Source organism: Choloepus didactylus, chromosome 8, assembly GCF_015220235.1.
Source record: "Choloepus didactylus isolate mChoDid1 chromosome 8, mChoDid1.pri, whole genome shotgun sequence".
Lineage (NCBI taxonomy): Eukaryota > Metazoa > Chordata > Mammalia > Pilosa > Megalonychidae > Choloepus > Choloepus didactylus.
The window spans coordinates 30,750,430-30,765,455 of record NC_051314.1 but is presented as its reverse complement, the minus strand read 5'-3'; the positions used below and the strand labels follow the sequence as shown (position 1 = coordinate 30,765,455).

Here is a 15,026-nt window from a genome sequence, read left to right as displayed (position 1 = left end):
TTAAAATGTTTTCATATACATTGTCTCTTTTGCCTTCATTTTAGCTGTGAGATATATGGGTAAGCTTTATGATTTCCATTTGGTAAATTAATATAAGTATTATTATAATCTTAGCAAATTCAGTGATTGGGAGGAAATAGGAAGGACTTGGCCAAAGTGCCTGCTACATTTGAGATGTTCAGTGTTTATTCAGTAAATAAATGGATAAGGCTGTTTTTATAAAGAAACTTGGTCATGGGCTCTTGGATCACTCCAGGTGAAAGGGGAGATTAGATAGAGCATTATTAGAGATTATGGATGGTCTGGATGTCTATCAGAATACCAGTAACTCTCTGTGAAAGGGGCATTTTAGAGTGGAGAGGGATATTCTTTGGTCCATTCCACTGAGAAAGACAAAAAGGAGAGTTCAGTCCAATCACTGCCATATTGGAGTCTGTAGCCTTGTGTCTACAGCTCTCAAGTGGGTGGCAGCTTTCCATACATGCCTTGCAGTGGAGTTAGGTGTAGGCGTAGCTGTGAGGCAGTCACCGAGGGTAATCAGGCAAGACTGACCAGGTCAGTACTATTATATACTGCAGCATTAAAACTTAGACTGCTTTCTTGCTTTTTGCTTAAGTTTGGGAATAGGAAGGTGATAGGGTTGGCTTTGCAAATTGTCACACCAGTCTAATGAGAGTTTGTTTTTCTCCTAATAGTGGTGGAACGTTGTCACTGGGGAATCTTTACAAACCTTCTACACAAATGGAACCAATCTTAAGAAAATACACGTGTCTTCTGACTTCAAAACATATGTGACTGTTGATAATCTTGGTATTTTATATATTTTACAAATTCTAGAGTAAAACAGTTAATTTGAGCATTAATGTAAGTTGAACTTTATTAAATTTTGAATTGGGAAAAAATTCTAATGAAACTGTATTTCAACTTTCTGTAAAGCTGTGAATTGTTTTGCAGTATTGCATTCTTTACAAAAGTGTTTGTGTTTGGATGAATAATATTAATGTAGCTTTTCCCCAAATGAACCCACCTTTAATCTTGTTTTTTGTAATCATCATCATTATTTTTAAGTTTGTCGTTAAGGTGCAAATGAAAATGTAAATAAGTAACTTGTTATATTAGTAAAATTCTCCCTTGATACATTCAAATTGGTTGACATAATTAATGAGAATAATTTGAAGTAAATCTATATTTTAATACTATCATTATGCAGGCTTTACCTCAGGGTAGCAGTGGCCCTGTTTTCAGAACAACACTTCCCTAAGGGAGTATAGTTCTCCTAAATATAATCTTGGAACTTATTTGCACTCCTTAAATTTGTTTTAAAAATATTGTGTCTGTGTGCACAGTCTACAACATTTCTTTTAATTGATTCAGTTAGTGAGTCTTGGATTTCAAAAGTTCTTTTTATGAAGTAAAAATAATGTGTGTTGGAAAGAGTATTTTATTGGTTTACCTTTTTGTCTCCATAGCTGATGGCAGCCCCACGCCATAATTGGACTCTAGTTGTCAGTATCTGTGTTGGGCACTATCCAGCTCTCTTTGGTTTTACATACCAGACTTCTTAGTTACCTGTACTTGACCGTTCTTAATCCTTGCTTTTTTCTTTTCTTTTTTTTTTTTTTAAGCCATTGTTCCTCATTTAAATGTTAGTAAGTCAGAATAACTTGGGAGGGGCCAATTTTAATCATAAGTTTTAATAATGGGACTTTTCAAAGAAATGTAAAATAGTATAAAGTTATCTTATTTTTATTTTCCCTTTTTACTCTTAGAAGAATGGCATTTTCAATGCTTTTTTCTTAGTGAATTTCAACAGTGAATTTCTATGGTTTTTTACACTGTTCCAGGAGTCTTTGTGACTCTAGACGATGTCAGCTTTAGCCTTCCAACCTTCCTTTCAACCAACCAATCTTCCTTCCCTTTTTGTCCCCACCCCCTTCCAAGTTTAATCAGGAAACATAGGTTTTTTTTTTTACAGGGAATCAATAACTAGCTATTTTTAACCTCCTGAACTAGGAGCTTTAATTGAAAGAGAAATCTAAATATTTTCCTTGAAATATATTGTTAAAGGAAATGGAGATAGATTAATAATAATTGTAGTTTTCATATAAAAAATAACTAAAATTCAAAAGTTATTGTTTCTGCAATAGGAACTAAATGAAATGAGTATTAGTATTAACAGTAGGTAAGCAATGAACCTATTTCTATTTTGGGTGCATTTGAGTAGATGTGGGGGGGTAGGGGGGGAATATGACCACTCAGATTTTAGATTAGATATTCCCATTTAGCATTTGAGGGAACCATAAGTAGAGTGAATAAAAATCTTTTATGTAGTTGACCAATTTTTTTTGTGTGAGGGGTTGAGGGAATAGTTTACAAGCTTAGTGTGATTTAAGCAAATGTGACAAGTGAAAAATCTGAATTTTATAAAAAGGAATTTCTGTAAGTGGTTCGTTCTGCTTGGAATTTCCAAATCTCAGTTTGATTTGTATACACTGTTTAGGAACTCATCTCTTCTATAGCTTAGAGTATAAAATACTAACTTTTGGAATTGGAGACACATGATTGTTAAAGTATAACAACAGACATCAGCTTTTAAAAAGCCTTGATTGGCCCTTGTCTTAAAGAGAAATAAGAATAAAACCACAAAAAACAGGAAGACCAACGGTAACAAAAGGAAAGAAGCAAATCCTAGTATGAGAAACCTGCAAATTTCATGGCACCTCACAGAGTCAGTCAAGAGAACTTTGTTTTGTAGCTTGCAGATGAGCATTTTCAAGCATTTTTTTCCTGCTTCTTCTTCATTTTTTGCATTGGAAATCACATTGAACTTTGTACAAAAATTTTTTTACATAGTATGTGTCTTGTATGTTTTGAAAACTGTTAGTTTTGTATTTATGATATAGTTTACATGTTTTTTTTTTTTTTTTTTTTTTGCCGTGGTATACATTTTTTTAAATGAACTAAAAATTGTTTGTAAAAATAAAATTTCTAAAATTGTTTTGAAAACAGTTTTCAAGTTGTTTCAGACTCCTTGCTTCTCATTTACCTGTTGATTAGAGGACTAATGTAAAAGGTCCTTCAAGTGAAAGCCATCAATCTTTTCCATCAATGCTTTATCAGTTATGTATGAATTCAATTTTTGTCAAAAGTTTTGAGCATTTCCTCAGTGTGTCTCCATGATGGTTGCTGCATAGTGTGGGTGGCATGGAGAAGATCCTGTAAAGGAGAGAATTCACTTATTCATTCACTCATTTTTTTTCATTCATTCATTCAACAAATATTTATTGAGCTCTACCATGTGTCTGGCATTGTTATTCTAGGTGATGGGAATACAGCAGTGAATGAAGTCCTTGCCTTCTTGGGGTTGGGGCAGGAGAGGCAGACAATAAAATAAATAAGTAAAATCTGTAGTGTGTTTGTTGGTATGTACAAATGGGATGGGAGATAGATAGTTTTAGATGGAGTAGTTCATGGAGAAGGTGCTGTTTGAGTGATGATCTGAAAGAGGCAAGGGAGTGAGCTATGCACTGATCTGGAGAGCATTCTGAGTCCAGTGCAAAGATCCCAAAGTGGGATAGGTTGGTATGTTCTAGGACCAGCAAGAAGGCTGGTGTGGCTGGAGAAGAGTGAGTGAGGGGAGTGGAACAGGAGATGAGGCAAGAGAGGAATTGGGAGGCTAGGACTATGGAGGGACTCCTAGACCACTGTAAAGAAGTCGGCTTTTACTCTGAGGTGAGAGCCAGTGGAGGAGTTTGAACAGAGGAATGATCTAATTTCAGTTTTAAGTTGAACACTGGCCATGTGAATCTGAGAATCAGTTGAAAAGGGGGCAGACAAGGGTGGAAGATGGGAGACTACTGAGAAGCTTTTGCAATAATCTGGGCAAGAGTGAAGGGCCAGACTAGAGTGGCAGCAGCAGAGGTGGTAATGAGATACAGTTTGAAGATAGAGTGAATAGGATTTGCTGATGGATTGAATGGAGGCTATGAGAGAGAGAAGCCAAGAAAGACACCAAAGTTTTGGTGTGGACAACTGGAGGCGTCAGAATGCCTATAACTGAGATGAAGAAGGTTGTGAAAGGAGCAGGTTTGGAAGGGAAGATTGGGAACTCAGTTTTGGATATACTAAGATTGAGATGCCTATACAAGTGGGATGCTAGGTAGATAGTTGGATAAAAGGGTCTGGAGTTTGTGAGAGAAGGACATGCTGGAGATATAAATGTGACGGTCATCAGTGAATTGATGGTAAGATCATGGGATTAAATGAGATCAGCAATGCAATAGGCATAGATTTTTAAAAGCAGGGGTTACCCTAAGATTGAGCCCAGGGCAATCTGGAGGTTGGTAAGATGAGGGACCAGCACAGGAGATTGAGAAGGACCAGCAAAGACTATAACTTGAAATTTAATGTGATAAGTGCAGTGAATGCAGTGGGCATGGGTTCCTTAATACAGTGTGATTGAGGGCCAATCCCTTCATTAGTTTGTTTGTCCAGCTGCCTATCTATCTGGAACACCTAATATGCTAGGCACTGTTTTAAGCAGCAGACAAGAGAGACAATAAATACATCTTAGAGTTTGGGGGAGGATGGGAACAACAGGCAATAAATAAGAAAATACCAGCAATGTCCTTATCTGTAAAATGGCTATCAATTCCTCCCTCTCAGGATTGTTTAAGAGTGTAATAAGGTAAAGCTCATAAAGTACTTATCTCAGAGCTTGGAACCAAGAAGGTGCTCAGTAAACATTCCTTGATCTATTTTATAACAATTATAACTATCATTACCTTGTTAGGCCCCCAGCATGTTTTGCCTGGCAACAGCTCTCCGACAGCTCCCTCTTTTCTCTGCCATGGCTTTTATTACCCTGCACTGGAATTGCCAGGATCCTCTATTAAGATCGTAAGCTCCTTGAAAGCCAGGCCTATGTCTTTTATACCACTGTGTCCCCAGAGTCTAGCACGAGTCTGGCATGCAGGAGATTCTCGGTAAGTATTTGCTGAATGATTGAAATTCCTGTGTACCTAAAACAAATTTTGCTTTCTCCCTCTCCTCCACAAAAATATCCTGTGACTGTCAAATTAAGATGTAGCATATTGTCAGCATTTCCTTTATTCTCTCGTTTTGGTTTGGCATTTTATGATGAAGCATCACTAGGGGAAAGTAAACCTTTACTTGGATAAAAAAAGGTTTGCTACCAAATTATGTGAACTGAATAAATGTATCCCTTAGAGTACTGAAGTCGGCAAGTATGGTAATCTATTATTCAGCATTTTATATTATTATTATAATTTACTCACCAACCTTTAGAGAAGGAGAAATGATTTCTTAATAATTCTTAGTCTCTGAAGATTGTCACTGGAATAGATTCCTTGCTAATAACCCCTCTCCTTAAAGAGTATGGATATACTGTACAGTTATTAAAATGCCTGGATTTGAAAATCAGCTGCTAATGGGCTAAGATTTTAACCATAGAAGAATTTTTTTGAGTATGTTCACACAGAATAGACAGAAGAATTTGGATGAAATATGGGACTCCCATATTTAGTCATTTGGCATCAACAATGACTTACTCCTGAGTCAGATGATGTTATGAGAAGACCAGAACTTGGGAAGTTTTCATTTCAATTGTGATTTAGGAGAATGAGTTGCTAGTGTTAATTGTAAATTCATATATGAGGTCAAGCCCTCACAACTGGGAATACTGCTCATCACAAAGAAGTGAATAGAAAGTCTGCCTCTGTAATATACCATCACCTGGGACTAGACTGTATAACTAGATTGAGAATTCCAGGTCTGAGCTTGAGTCTGCTTGTTCTGACCAGCTGATCATACTGGAGAACACCCAGCAGGTGAGTGAGATCTCCTGTTTAAGATCAAGGTGGCTGGGAGAACCCAACATGGCGGCTAGGAGAGACAGGGCAAAAAAACATCTCTGTGAAAAATACTAGATAAAAGCCAGAAAGTGACCCAGAACACCAGTTCCAGCGATGCACCAGCTGAACAAGTTCTGCTAAATCCACAGGGACCATGCGCTTTGTGAAACCGGGAGTCTGCGTTCTGAAATGAGTGAGTAAGCTCGCTGAATATCCGGCAGCCACTCTGCGGTGTGGGGAATCCATGGATTGGTGTTTGGAGACGGACTAGTTCTTTTTTAAAAAACCCAAAAGCAGATGCAGATATGGCAGCAAGAACTGCACAGTGAAGTGTGGCAGGAACAGGCTGTGCGAATGCTTCAATATCTGGCATGGAAGATAGCCTTTCGTGCACCTCCTGCTAATTGTCTCAGATCAAGGCAGGCAGAGGTAAGCCAAAAGGGGGAAATAGCCATGCGCATTGCAGCCATCTTCCCGGCGGGCTGGAAACGCTCCTGCCTGGTGCCAGAGCCACAGCCCAGAGCTGTGCCAAAAAACCCACTGCAACAGAAAGTGTTTCCAGCAACACGCGCACATGCCACAATATCGGGCGGTGACAATAGCCTTTCGCGCACCACAGCTAATTGTCCTGGAGCTGGGAAGGCGGAGCTGTGCAAAAAGGGGGAAATGAACACACCTCATACAGCCATCCTTACAGCAGGCTGGGAACGCACCTACATGGCCTGGTGGCCCAGAACTTCCCTTGAGGGATGGCGACCACTTATGATGTAGCACAACTTTCCCTCAGCAGAGGCCCTAGAAGGGCATGGATTGGAAGAGGGACCCACTTGGAAATCCCAGGGACCATATGCCAATACCAAGGACTTGTGGGTCAGTGGCAGAGACAATCTGTGGTGAGACTAAAATGAAGGTTTAGACTCTTGCAACAGCCTTAAATCTCCAGGAACACCTGGGAGGTTTGATTATTAAAGCTGCCCTCCCTCCCTAACTGCTCAGACACACACCCCACATTCAGGGCGGACAGCACCAACAACACACCCAAACTTGGTGCACCGATTGGATCCCACAAGAATCAGACCCCCATACACCACAAAGACAAAGTTGGGGAGAACTGACTTGAGGGAAATAGGTGACTCGTGGATGCCATCTGCTGGTTAGTTAGAGAAAGGGTACTCCACCAAGCTGTAGATCTGAGAAATTAGAGATTAGTCTTTGAATAATCCTACATATCCTAAAAGAACCCTATCAAGTAAAGTAAATGCCAAGAGGCCAAAAACAACAGAAAATTTTAAAGCATATGAAAAAAACAGACGATATGGATAACCCAAACCCAAACACCCAAATCAAAAGATCAGAGGAGACACGGTACTTGGAGCCATTAATCAAAGAACTAAAGACAAACGAGAGCATGGCACAGGATATAAAGGACATGAAGAAGACCCTAGAAGAGCATAAACAAGATATTGCAAGAGTAAATAAAAAAATAGAAGATCTTATGGAAATAAAAGAAACTGTTGACCAAATTAAAAAGATTCTGGATACTCATAGTACAAGACTGGAGGAAGCTGAACAAAAGTCAGCGACCTTGAGGGCCACAGAACGGAAAATGAAAGAACAAAAGTAAGAATGGGGAAAAAAATTGAAAAAAAATTGAAATGGACCTCAGGGATATGATAGATAAAATAAAACGTTCAAATCTAAGACTCATTGGTGTTCCAGAAGGGGAAGAGAAGGGTAAAGGTCTAGAAAGAGTATTCAAAGAAATTGTTGGGGAAAACTTCCCAAACCTTCTACACAGTATAAATACACAAAGCATAAATGCCCAGGGAACTCCAAATAGAATAAATCCAAATAAACGCACTCCGAGACATATTCTGATCAGACTGTCAAATACTGAAGGGAAGGAGCAAGTTCTGAAAGCAGCAAGAGAAAAGCAATTCACCACATACAAAGGAAGAAACAACATAAGACTAAGTAGTGACTACTCAGAGGCCACCATGGAGGTGAGAAGGCAGTGGCATGACATATTTAAAATTCTGAGAGAGAAAAATTTCCAACCAAGAATATGTTATCCAGCAAAGCTCTCCTTCAAATTTGAGGGAGAGCTTAAATTTTTCACAGACAAACAAATGCTGAGAGATGTTGCTAATAAAAGACCTGCCCTACTTCAGATACTAAAGGGAGCCCTACTGACAGAGAAACAAAGAAAGGAGAGAGAGAGATGGAGAAAGGTTCAGTACTACAGAGATTCAATATTGGTTCATTAAAGGACAATAAGAGAGAGAGGGAAAAAGATATCTGACAAACATAAACCAAAGGATAGGATGGCTGATTCAAGAAATGCCTTCACGGTTATAATGTTGAAAGTAAATGGATTAAACTCCCCAATTAAAAGATATAGATTGGCAGAATGGATCAAAAAATATGAACCAACAATATGTTACATACAAGAGACTCATCTTAGACACAGGGACACGAAATTGAAAGTGAAAGGATGGAAAAAATATTTCATGCAAGCTACAGCCAAAAGAAAGCAGGGGTAGCAATATTAATCTCAGATAAAATGGACTTTAAATGCAAGGATGTTATGAGAGACAAAGAAGGCCACTACATACTAATAAAAGGGGCAATTCAACAAGAAGAAATAACAATCATAAATGTTTATGCACCCAATCAAGTTGCCACAAAATACGAGACAAACACTGGCAAAACTGAAGGAAGCAACTGATGTTTCCACAATAATTGTGGGAGACTTCAACACATCACTCTCTCCTATAGATAGATCAACCAGACAGAAGACCAATAAGGAAATTGAAAAGCTAAACAATCTGATTAATGAATTTAACAGACATATATAGAATATTACATCCCAAATCACCAGGATACACATTCTTCTCTAGTGATCATGGAACTTTCTCCAGAATAGACCATATGCTGAGACATAAAATGAGCCTCAATAAATTTAAAAAAATTGAAGTTATTTGAAGCACATTCTCTGACCACAATGGAATACAATTAGAATTCAGTAACTGTCAAGAGACTTAGAAAATTCACAAACACCTGGATGTTAAACAACACACTCCTAAAGTAAATGGTTTATAATGTAGAATGTAGGGGAACTAGCAATAGAGAGCAATTAATGAAGGGGGAACAATAACCCAATAGGAACAGATAAGCTATCGTGGGTGAATTTAACATTCTGGGAATGCCCAGGAATGACTATTGTTTGTTAATTTCTGATGGATATGGTAGGAACAAGTTCACAGAAATGTTGCTACTTTAGGTTAATTTCTTGGGGGTGGAGTAGGAACATGTTTGTCTCCCTTGTTTGAATTGTTTTTTTAATTGTATGTTTTTAAATTTTTTTTGATATAGTTGATTTAAAAAAAAAAGAGCTAATTTAAAAAAAAACAACAATGAAAAAATTATGCAGAGCCCCCTTGAGGAGCTGGTGGAGAATGCAGGGGTGTTGGGCTCCCCCACCTCAATGGTTACTTGATATGCTCACAGACATAGGGGACTGGTGGTTTGATGGGCTGAGCCCTCTACCGCAGGACTTGCCCTTGGGAAGACTGTTCCTGCAAAGGAGAGGCTGGGCCTCCCTATAATTGTGCCTAAGAGCCTCCTCCCGAATGCCTCTTTGTTGCTCAGATGTGGCCCTCTCTCTCTAGCTAAGCCAACTTGGCAGGTGAAATCACTGCCCTCCCCCCTGTGTGGGATCTGACACCCAGGGGAGTGAACCTCCCTGGCAATGTGGGGTGTGACTCCTGGGGAGGGGTCTGGACCCAGCATTGTGGGATGGAGAACATCTCCTTGACCAAAAGGGGGACATGAAAAGAAATGAAATAAGCTTCAGTGGCAGAGAGATTCCAAAAGGAGCTGAGAGGTCACTCTGGTGGCACTCGTATGCACAATATAGACAACTGTTTTTAGGTTCTAATGAATTGGCATAGCTAGCAGTAAATGCCTGAGAATGTCAAGCTACCACCTAGAACCCATGAATCTTGAAGACGATTGTATAAAAATGTGGCTTGTGGGGGGTGACACTGTGATTGGGAGGGCTGTGTGGACCACACTCCCCTTTGTCTCATTTAATGGATGGATGAGTAGAAAAATGGGGGAAGAAAAAAAAAAAAGGCACCCAGTGTTCTTATTCACTTTAATTGTTCTTTAATTTTTTATTCTTATTATTTTTATGTGTGGTAATGAAAATGTCAAAAATTAATTTTGGTGATGAATGCAAAACTATGTAATGGTACTGTAAACAAGTGAATGTATGCTTTATTTTGTATGACTACATGGTATGTGAATGTATCTCAGTAAATATGAACTATAAACAAAAAATCAAGGTGCCTGTCGTGCTGTACTAGAGCAAACCTTCTTCGTTTGTTCATTCGTACACTCATGCAAATATTTATATTGTCCATCCACTCTAGGCACTGCACAACCCTCATTTTAACTTCATAGCCATTGAGTGGTTTTGCAGACTCTGTATCCTTAAGTTTATAAAGGAAGAACTGAACTTCAGGCAGCTAATCAGTGACAAATCCAGAGTCAAAAGCAAGTCTTTTTTAAAAAAGGCCTAGACCCACTGTACTACTGGGTCAGAATGTCAGTTGGCAATTTCTGTGGAATACTCCTGTGTTCACTGGCAGATGGTCACCAGCCTAGGAGTCACAAAGCTGAGGTTTCAGCAGCTGGGCAAGATCATCCATTAGCTTCTGTGATGATTTTGGAGATTTGTGTATTTTTATTTCTGATTCATCTTCAGTTAGCAGTGAGTCTAAACCCTTCACCTTAGGTTTATTTGTCCCACTCTCTGTCTAGTAACTCTGAGATTTAATGAAGAAGAGGGGCGCTACTATTTTTTGAGGGCCTTTTATATGCAGGGTCCTGGGCTGGGCAGTTTTCATATTGTATTTAACAAGGTGTTATCTGTATTTTACGGATAGAGAGGTTAGTAAGTTGCCAGGGCCCCACAGTGGGCTCAGATTTTGGTCCACGGCAGTCTGCAACCACTGGGTAATACTACCTGTAACTCCTCACCAACAGTCCTGGGCCAGAGGATCCAGGGAACATCGTTTCAATTATGTGTTTAATTCATAATCCACTTCATTCATTCAGTTCATGAATCATGACTAGGCACTGAGCTCACAGAGAAAACATCAGATGTGGTCTTTGCTCCTGAGGAGTGCCTACTCCTGGTAGTCAATTCGAGGGGAAACGTTGGCAGCTAATTAACCCATCTCTGTGGCTGTAAAGCATCAGGGGCCATTCTGGGAAGACCCAAACAGACGGCAGAAGTTGGGGGACGCTTTGAATTTGCCAGTATTTAGCTAATGCCCAACGTGCCCTCTCCTGGCTCTGGAGGCTGAAGCTTGAGACTTGAGCACATCTCAGTTGATTCAAGCACATTGAGCAGGGAAGGTGGCAGCCCTACTGTTGCCTTTCTCCTAGAGAAGCCTGTTTCTACTTTGAAACTCTTAGTGGGGTTATTTCAGATTAGTGGCAGGCCTCGGACTAGTGGATCCGAGTGCTTTCTCCTGTCATCGTTTGATTTCATCTCCCCTTTTCCTTCCATTTGAAAAGTTGCAACCTCAGAATCTCAGTTTCCTCATTTGTCAAACAAGGAATACACCTACTCTGCAGGATTTTGGTGAGGCTTAGAAAAATAACAAGCATCTGAAGGGTCTCAATAAATGGCATAATAATTATCTTTTGTCTTAGTTAAAAGCCCTGATTCCCTGCCAGGTTTGCAAATTGGGACCCTGCTGCCACCGGTTCCTGGACTGCACCTCCCTCCGGGCATCCTTCTCTACTTCCTCCTCCAGGTTTTTGTCTCTCAGGAGACAGACCACCCCCAGCAGGAAAGGCATGCTTGCCCCTTGGGCTGGTGCATGCAACAATGGGGAGGCTTAGGAGTGAAGAAGTGAAGACCTTGGGTCGGCAGCGTAGGGGTATGGCCTGTGGCACTGGGTATCAAGGTGGCTCTAAGTTCACATCCTGGCTGCACTAGCTTGCCAGCTGTGTGACCTTCAGGAAATGGCTTAATCCCCTCCAGGATCTTCTTCCTAGGGAGCTTCTGGTGTGGGCTGCCCAGCTTCTCAGAGGATCCGCAGGTTGGATACACCCAGGAGTGATGCTTCTCACACTTTGTTGCCCCTAGAATTAAATGGGGAACTTAAAAAACTCCCTCAAACCAGGTCTCACCCCAGACCAATTAATTCAGAATCTCTGGAGATGGGACCCAGGTATCAGTATTTTGTAAAGTTCCCAGGTGATTCCAGTGTGCAGCTGAGATTGAGAACTGGCACTCTCCACTTGTGTCCTCACCAAACCACTGTTAGCCCCACTGGCACACCCCAGCCAATGGCACCCATTGCTATCTGCTCGTGCAGCATGCTCCTTTACACGTGCTCTGCCTGTGACACTCAGGGTGATGCTGGGAAGCACAGGTGTTTGGTATGCATATTACAGCTGTGGGGCATCTTTCCTGCTTGGATTTTTAGCTAATTTATAGAACAGCTCTCCCAGGATTATCAGTTCCTACAGTCACTGCTTTCTCCGTCCAAGTGTCTCACCTGCATGTGTGTGCTTTTGACTTTTACCTAGTGCTATGATGAACCCTACTGTGGCACACACTGCTACTGGCCTCCCTGATATCTGGTCTCCTTTTCCTTATAACGATCCCTATATTGTTGGAGGCTGCACTATGCTTAGCTAAAAATAATAGCAACAGCTGTATTTTCCAACCTCCTATCTAGGGGTGGCCAATGAGATAGATGCAAGTGGAAGTCGCGGGGCAGAGCGTTCAAGAGAGCTCTTAAAAGGATGTTGTACTCTTGGGGTAGGGGCCCTTTGATCCTTTCTATCCTTTGTCTTTCTTCCTGCCTGGAATGTGGATGTGCTGGCTGATGGTCCAGCAGCCATTTTATGATCATGAGGTGACTTTGAGGCTGGAAGCCACATGCTAAGGATGGCAGATGGAAACAGAGAAGGAGCTTGGGATTTTGTTGAAAATTATGGAGCTCCTATTGCAGCCCTGTACCATTCCAGCCTCTTGTTACAAAAGAGAAAATTCAACCTCTCCCTTGTTTAAGCCGCTGCTATTTCCAGTCTCTGCTACTAGGTCCTGAATTCAATTCCTAACTGATACTCCCATATGCCATCTGGTATTAAATAGTAGTTGGACATACATCGGTGATCCCTGCATCCCTGCCGCCTCCACCTCCTCACTCAGCCACCAACACACTGTTCCCCTTCTGATAAGTAACTGGACATCTAGCTGGGAGACACAGCTTTGTGGAATCCCAGAAGATACATAAAGATACAAAAAGAGTTCACAAACAAGTGATGTGTGGACCACATCCAGACTGGAGATGGGCTTTGTTTGGCTCAGAACTTATTTTTTAAAATACTGAATTTCTGACCAACATTTCAAAATCAAGTGATCCCACATAAAATTCCAGAGTTTTTTTTTTAGAAAATCTGTCAACACAGGGTCTTCCTTTCTGCCTGGCAACAATCAGCTGGAACTGAGTAGCAGCTGCTCCCTTAGACGAGGCAAGCACTCTGTGGGACATCACAGTTTGCACCCATTCATTTATATCACCTGCTTCACCCTGAGGGCATTTGAAGATTCCCCACTCCCCACAAATCCACACCCCAGAAATGGCCTGCTAAGGTGGAGTTCCTGAATTTCCTCTTTTGCCTTTCTTCTTTCCCAGCCTTCCCTGACTCAACAATTAATACACTGGGATTTACTTATTTTTTCCTTTCAAAAACCTGAGCATGCATTTTTTAGGAGTGGAAAGAAATCAGCCTCCCAATGTCAGAAAACAGCTGATGTTGCTTCTTACTTGGAGGCTCCTTGAATTCCTTTGCCATGTGTCTTATTGCCACTTGTGAGGGAGAGCTGCAGGCATGTACACAGCTCCCCGGGGAGCAGCTGTTGGGATGCTTGATTGAGGCACTGAAACGTGCAGAGGACAGTTAAATTGAGTATTGAATATGGATTGCTTTGAATGGTTTTTACTACCAGGTTGGGTGCTGGCTTGGATTGTAAGAGCTGACTCCATCTCAGTTAGCAGTTAGTGTGGTGATGAGACACAACTTAGAGATTCCTAAATAGCAGGACTTGTGAGGTGGCCATTAGCATCTCTGTGCCCAAACAGTCTGTGATCTGACACCCCTGCTTCTCTGCTGTCTGAACCAAGTAACAACCCCTGCCACCTGCCACCTTTGGCTGCTGGGTACCCCACTGGGGCTGTTAAATAGAGAATCTCTATTTTAGATCGATGTATGTAGTCTTTGCCTCACTTTTCATGAACTAAGCTTGGAAATTAAGTGTTGATGCAGCTTTTGCAAACATAGGTCTCTGGGGTTTCGGAGAGAGAGAAAAAATTGATACATATGTAGCTATACTTCATGAGTTACACACAGAGTGCAATATGCTGAGTTTAGAACGTTCATCTTTGCATGAGGAAAATTCTAAATAAAATGGCACCATGTTGAGTAGAGAGCGAGTTCTTGAGATGAAGAAGACAGGGAACAGTTAAGTGGAACTGGCATTTCCAGGTCAGCACCAGAGTCTTAGGGTTAATTCTATCACAGAAATCAGTTCTGGCCGGTGGGTACTAATGGAATCACAGTGTGCAGGATGATGACTGGGCAACAGGCCTATGCAAATTCACGGCGTGCTCTCTGCGCATTGGATCTGGTGACTGGGGGAAGCAGGACTCTGTCGCTGGGGCAGGCAGATGCTTGGGTTCATGCACCCAGAAGCACAATGGGGCTGGCCAGCGGGGCGTGGCGGAGGCAGGAATGGAGTGGGGCAGCCTTGCTGCCGGGAGAAACTGTGTTGGCTGGGTACCAAATCTGATTAAAAAAAAAAAAGTTTCCAGCGGTCAGATTTTGCTTGTCGTGGGAAACATACTCTGTGACTTGCCTATATAAAAAGAGAACTTAAAATTTTAATGTCTTCAAGAAAAGGCTTTATTCCACATAGATTTCTGAACATCTGAACATAGTCATTATGTTTCAATTCTGCAGACGTTAAGAACTTTGGAGGCTAGACCACTTATCAAATTTTCATTTCTTTTTAGAACTAGCTTAGAAGCAATGTTATTTGGGGGTCCAAATGTGAATTTTTAC

General features: G+C 41.0%; 1 protein-coding gene across 6 annotated transcripts in view; it reads left to right on the top strand.

The window, feature by feature from the left end:
• The window catches only part of APAF1 (apoptotic peptidase activating factor 1), a 110,257-nt gene extending 107,349 nt beyond the window's left edge, over positions 1-2,908 (top strand). For 5 of the 6 annotated variants that reach the window (XM_037845284.1, XM_037845283.1, XM_037845282.1 and 2 more), the window contains one exon: positions 696-2,908. In XM_037845284.1, the coding sequence (XP_037701212.1) occupies positions 696-842 (147 nt within the window). In that variant the 3' untranslated portion in view covers positions 843-2,908. The remainder of the gene's footprint in view (positions 1-695) is intronic. The other variant, XR_005218242.1, reaches the window with a different exon arrangement.
• Positions 2,909-15,026: the final 12,118 nt, after the last annotated feature.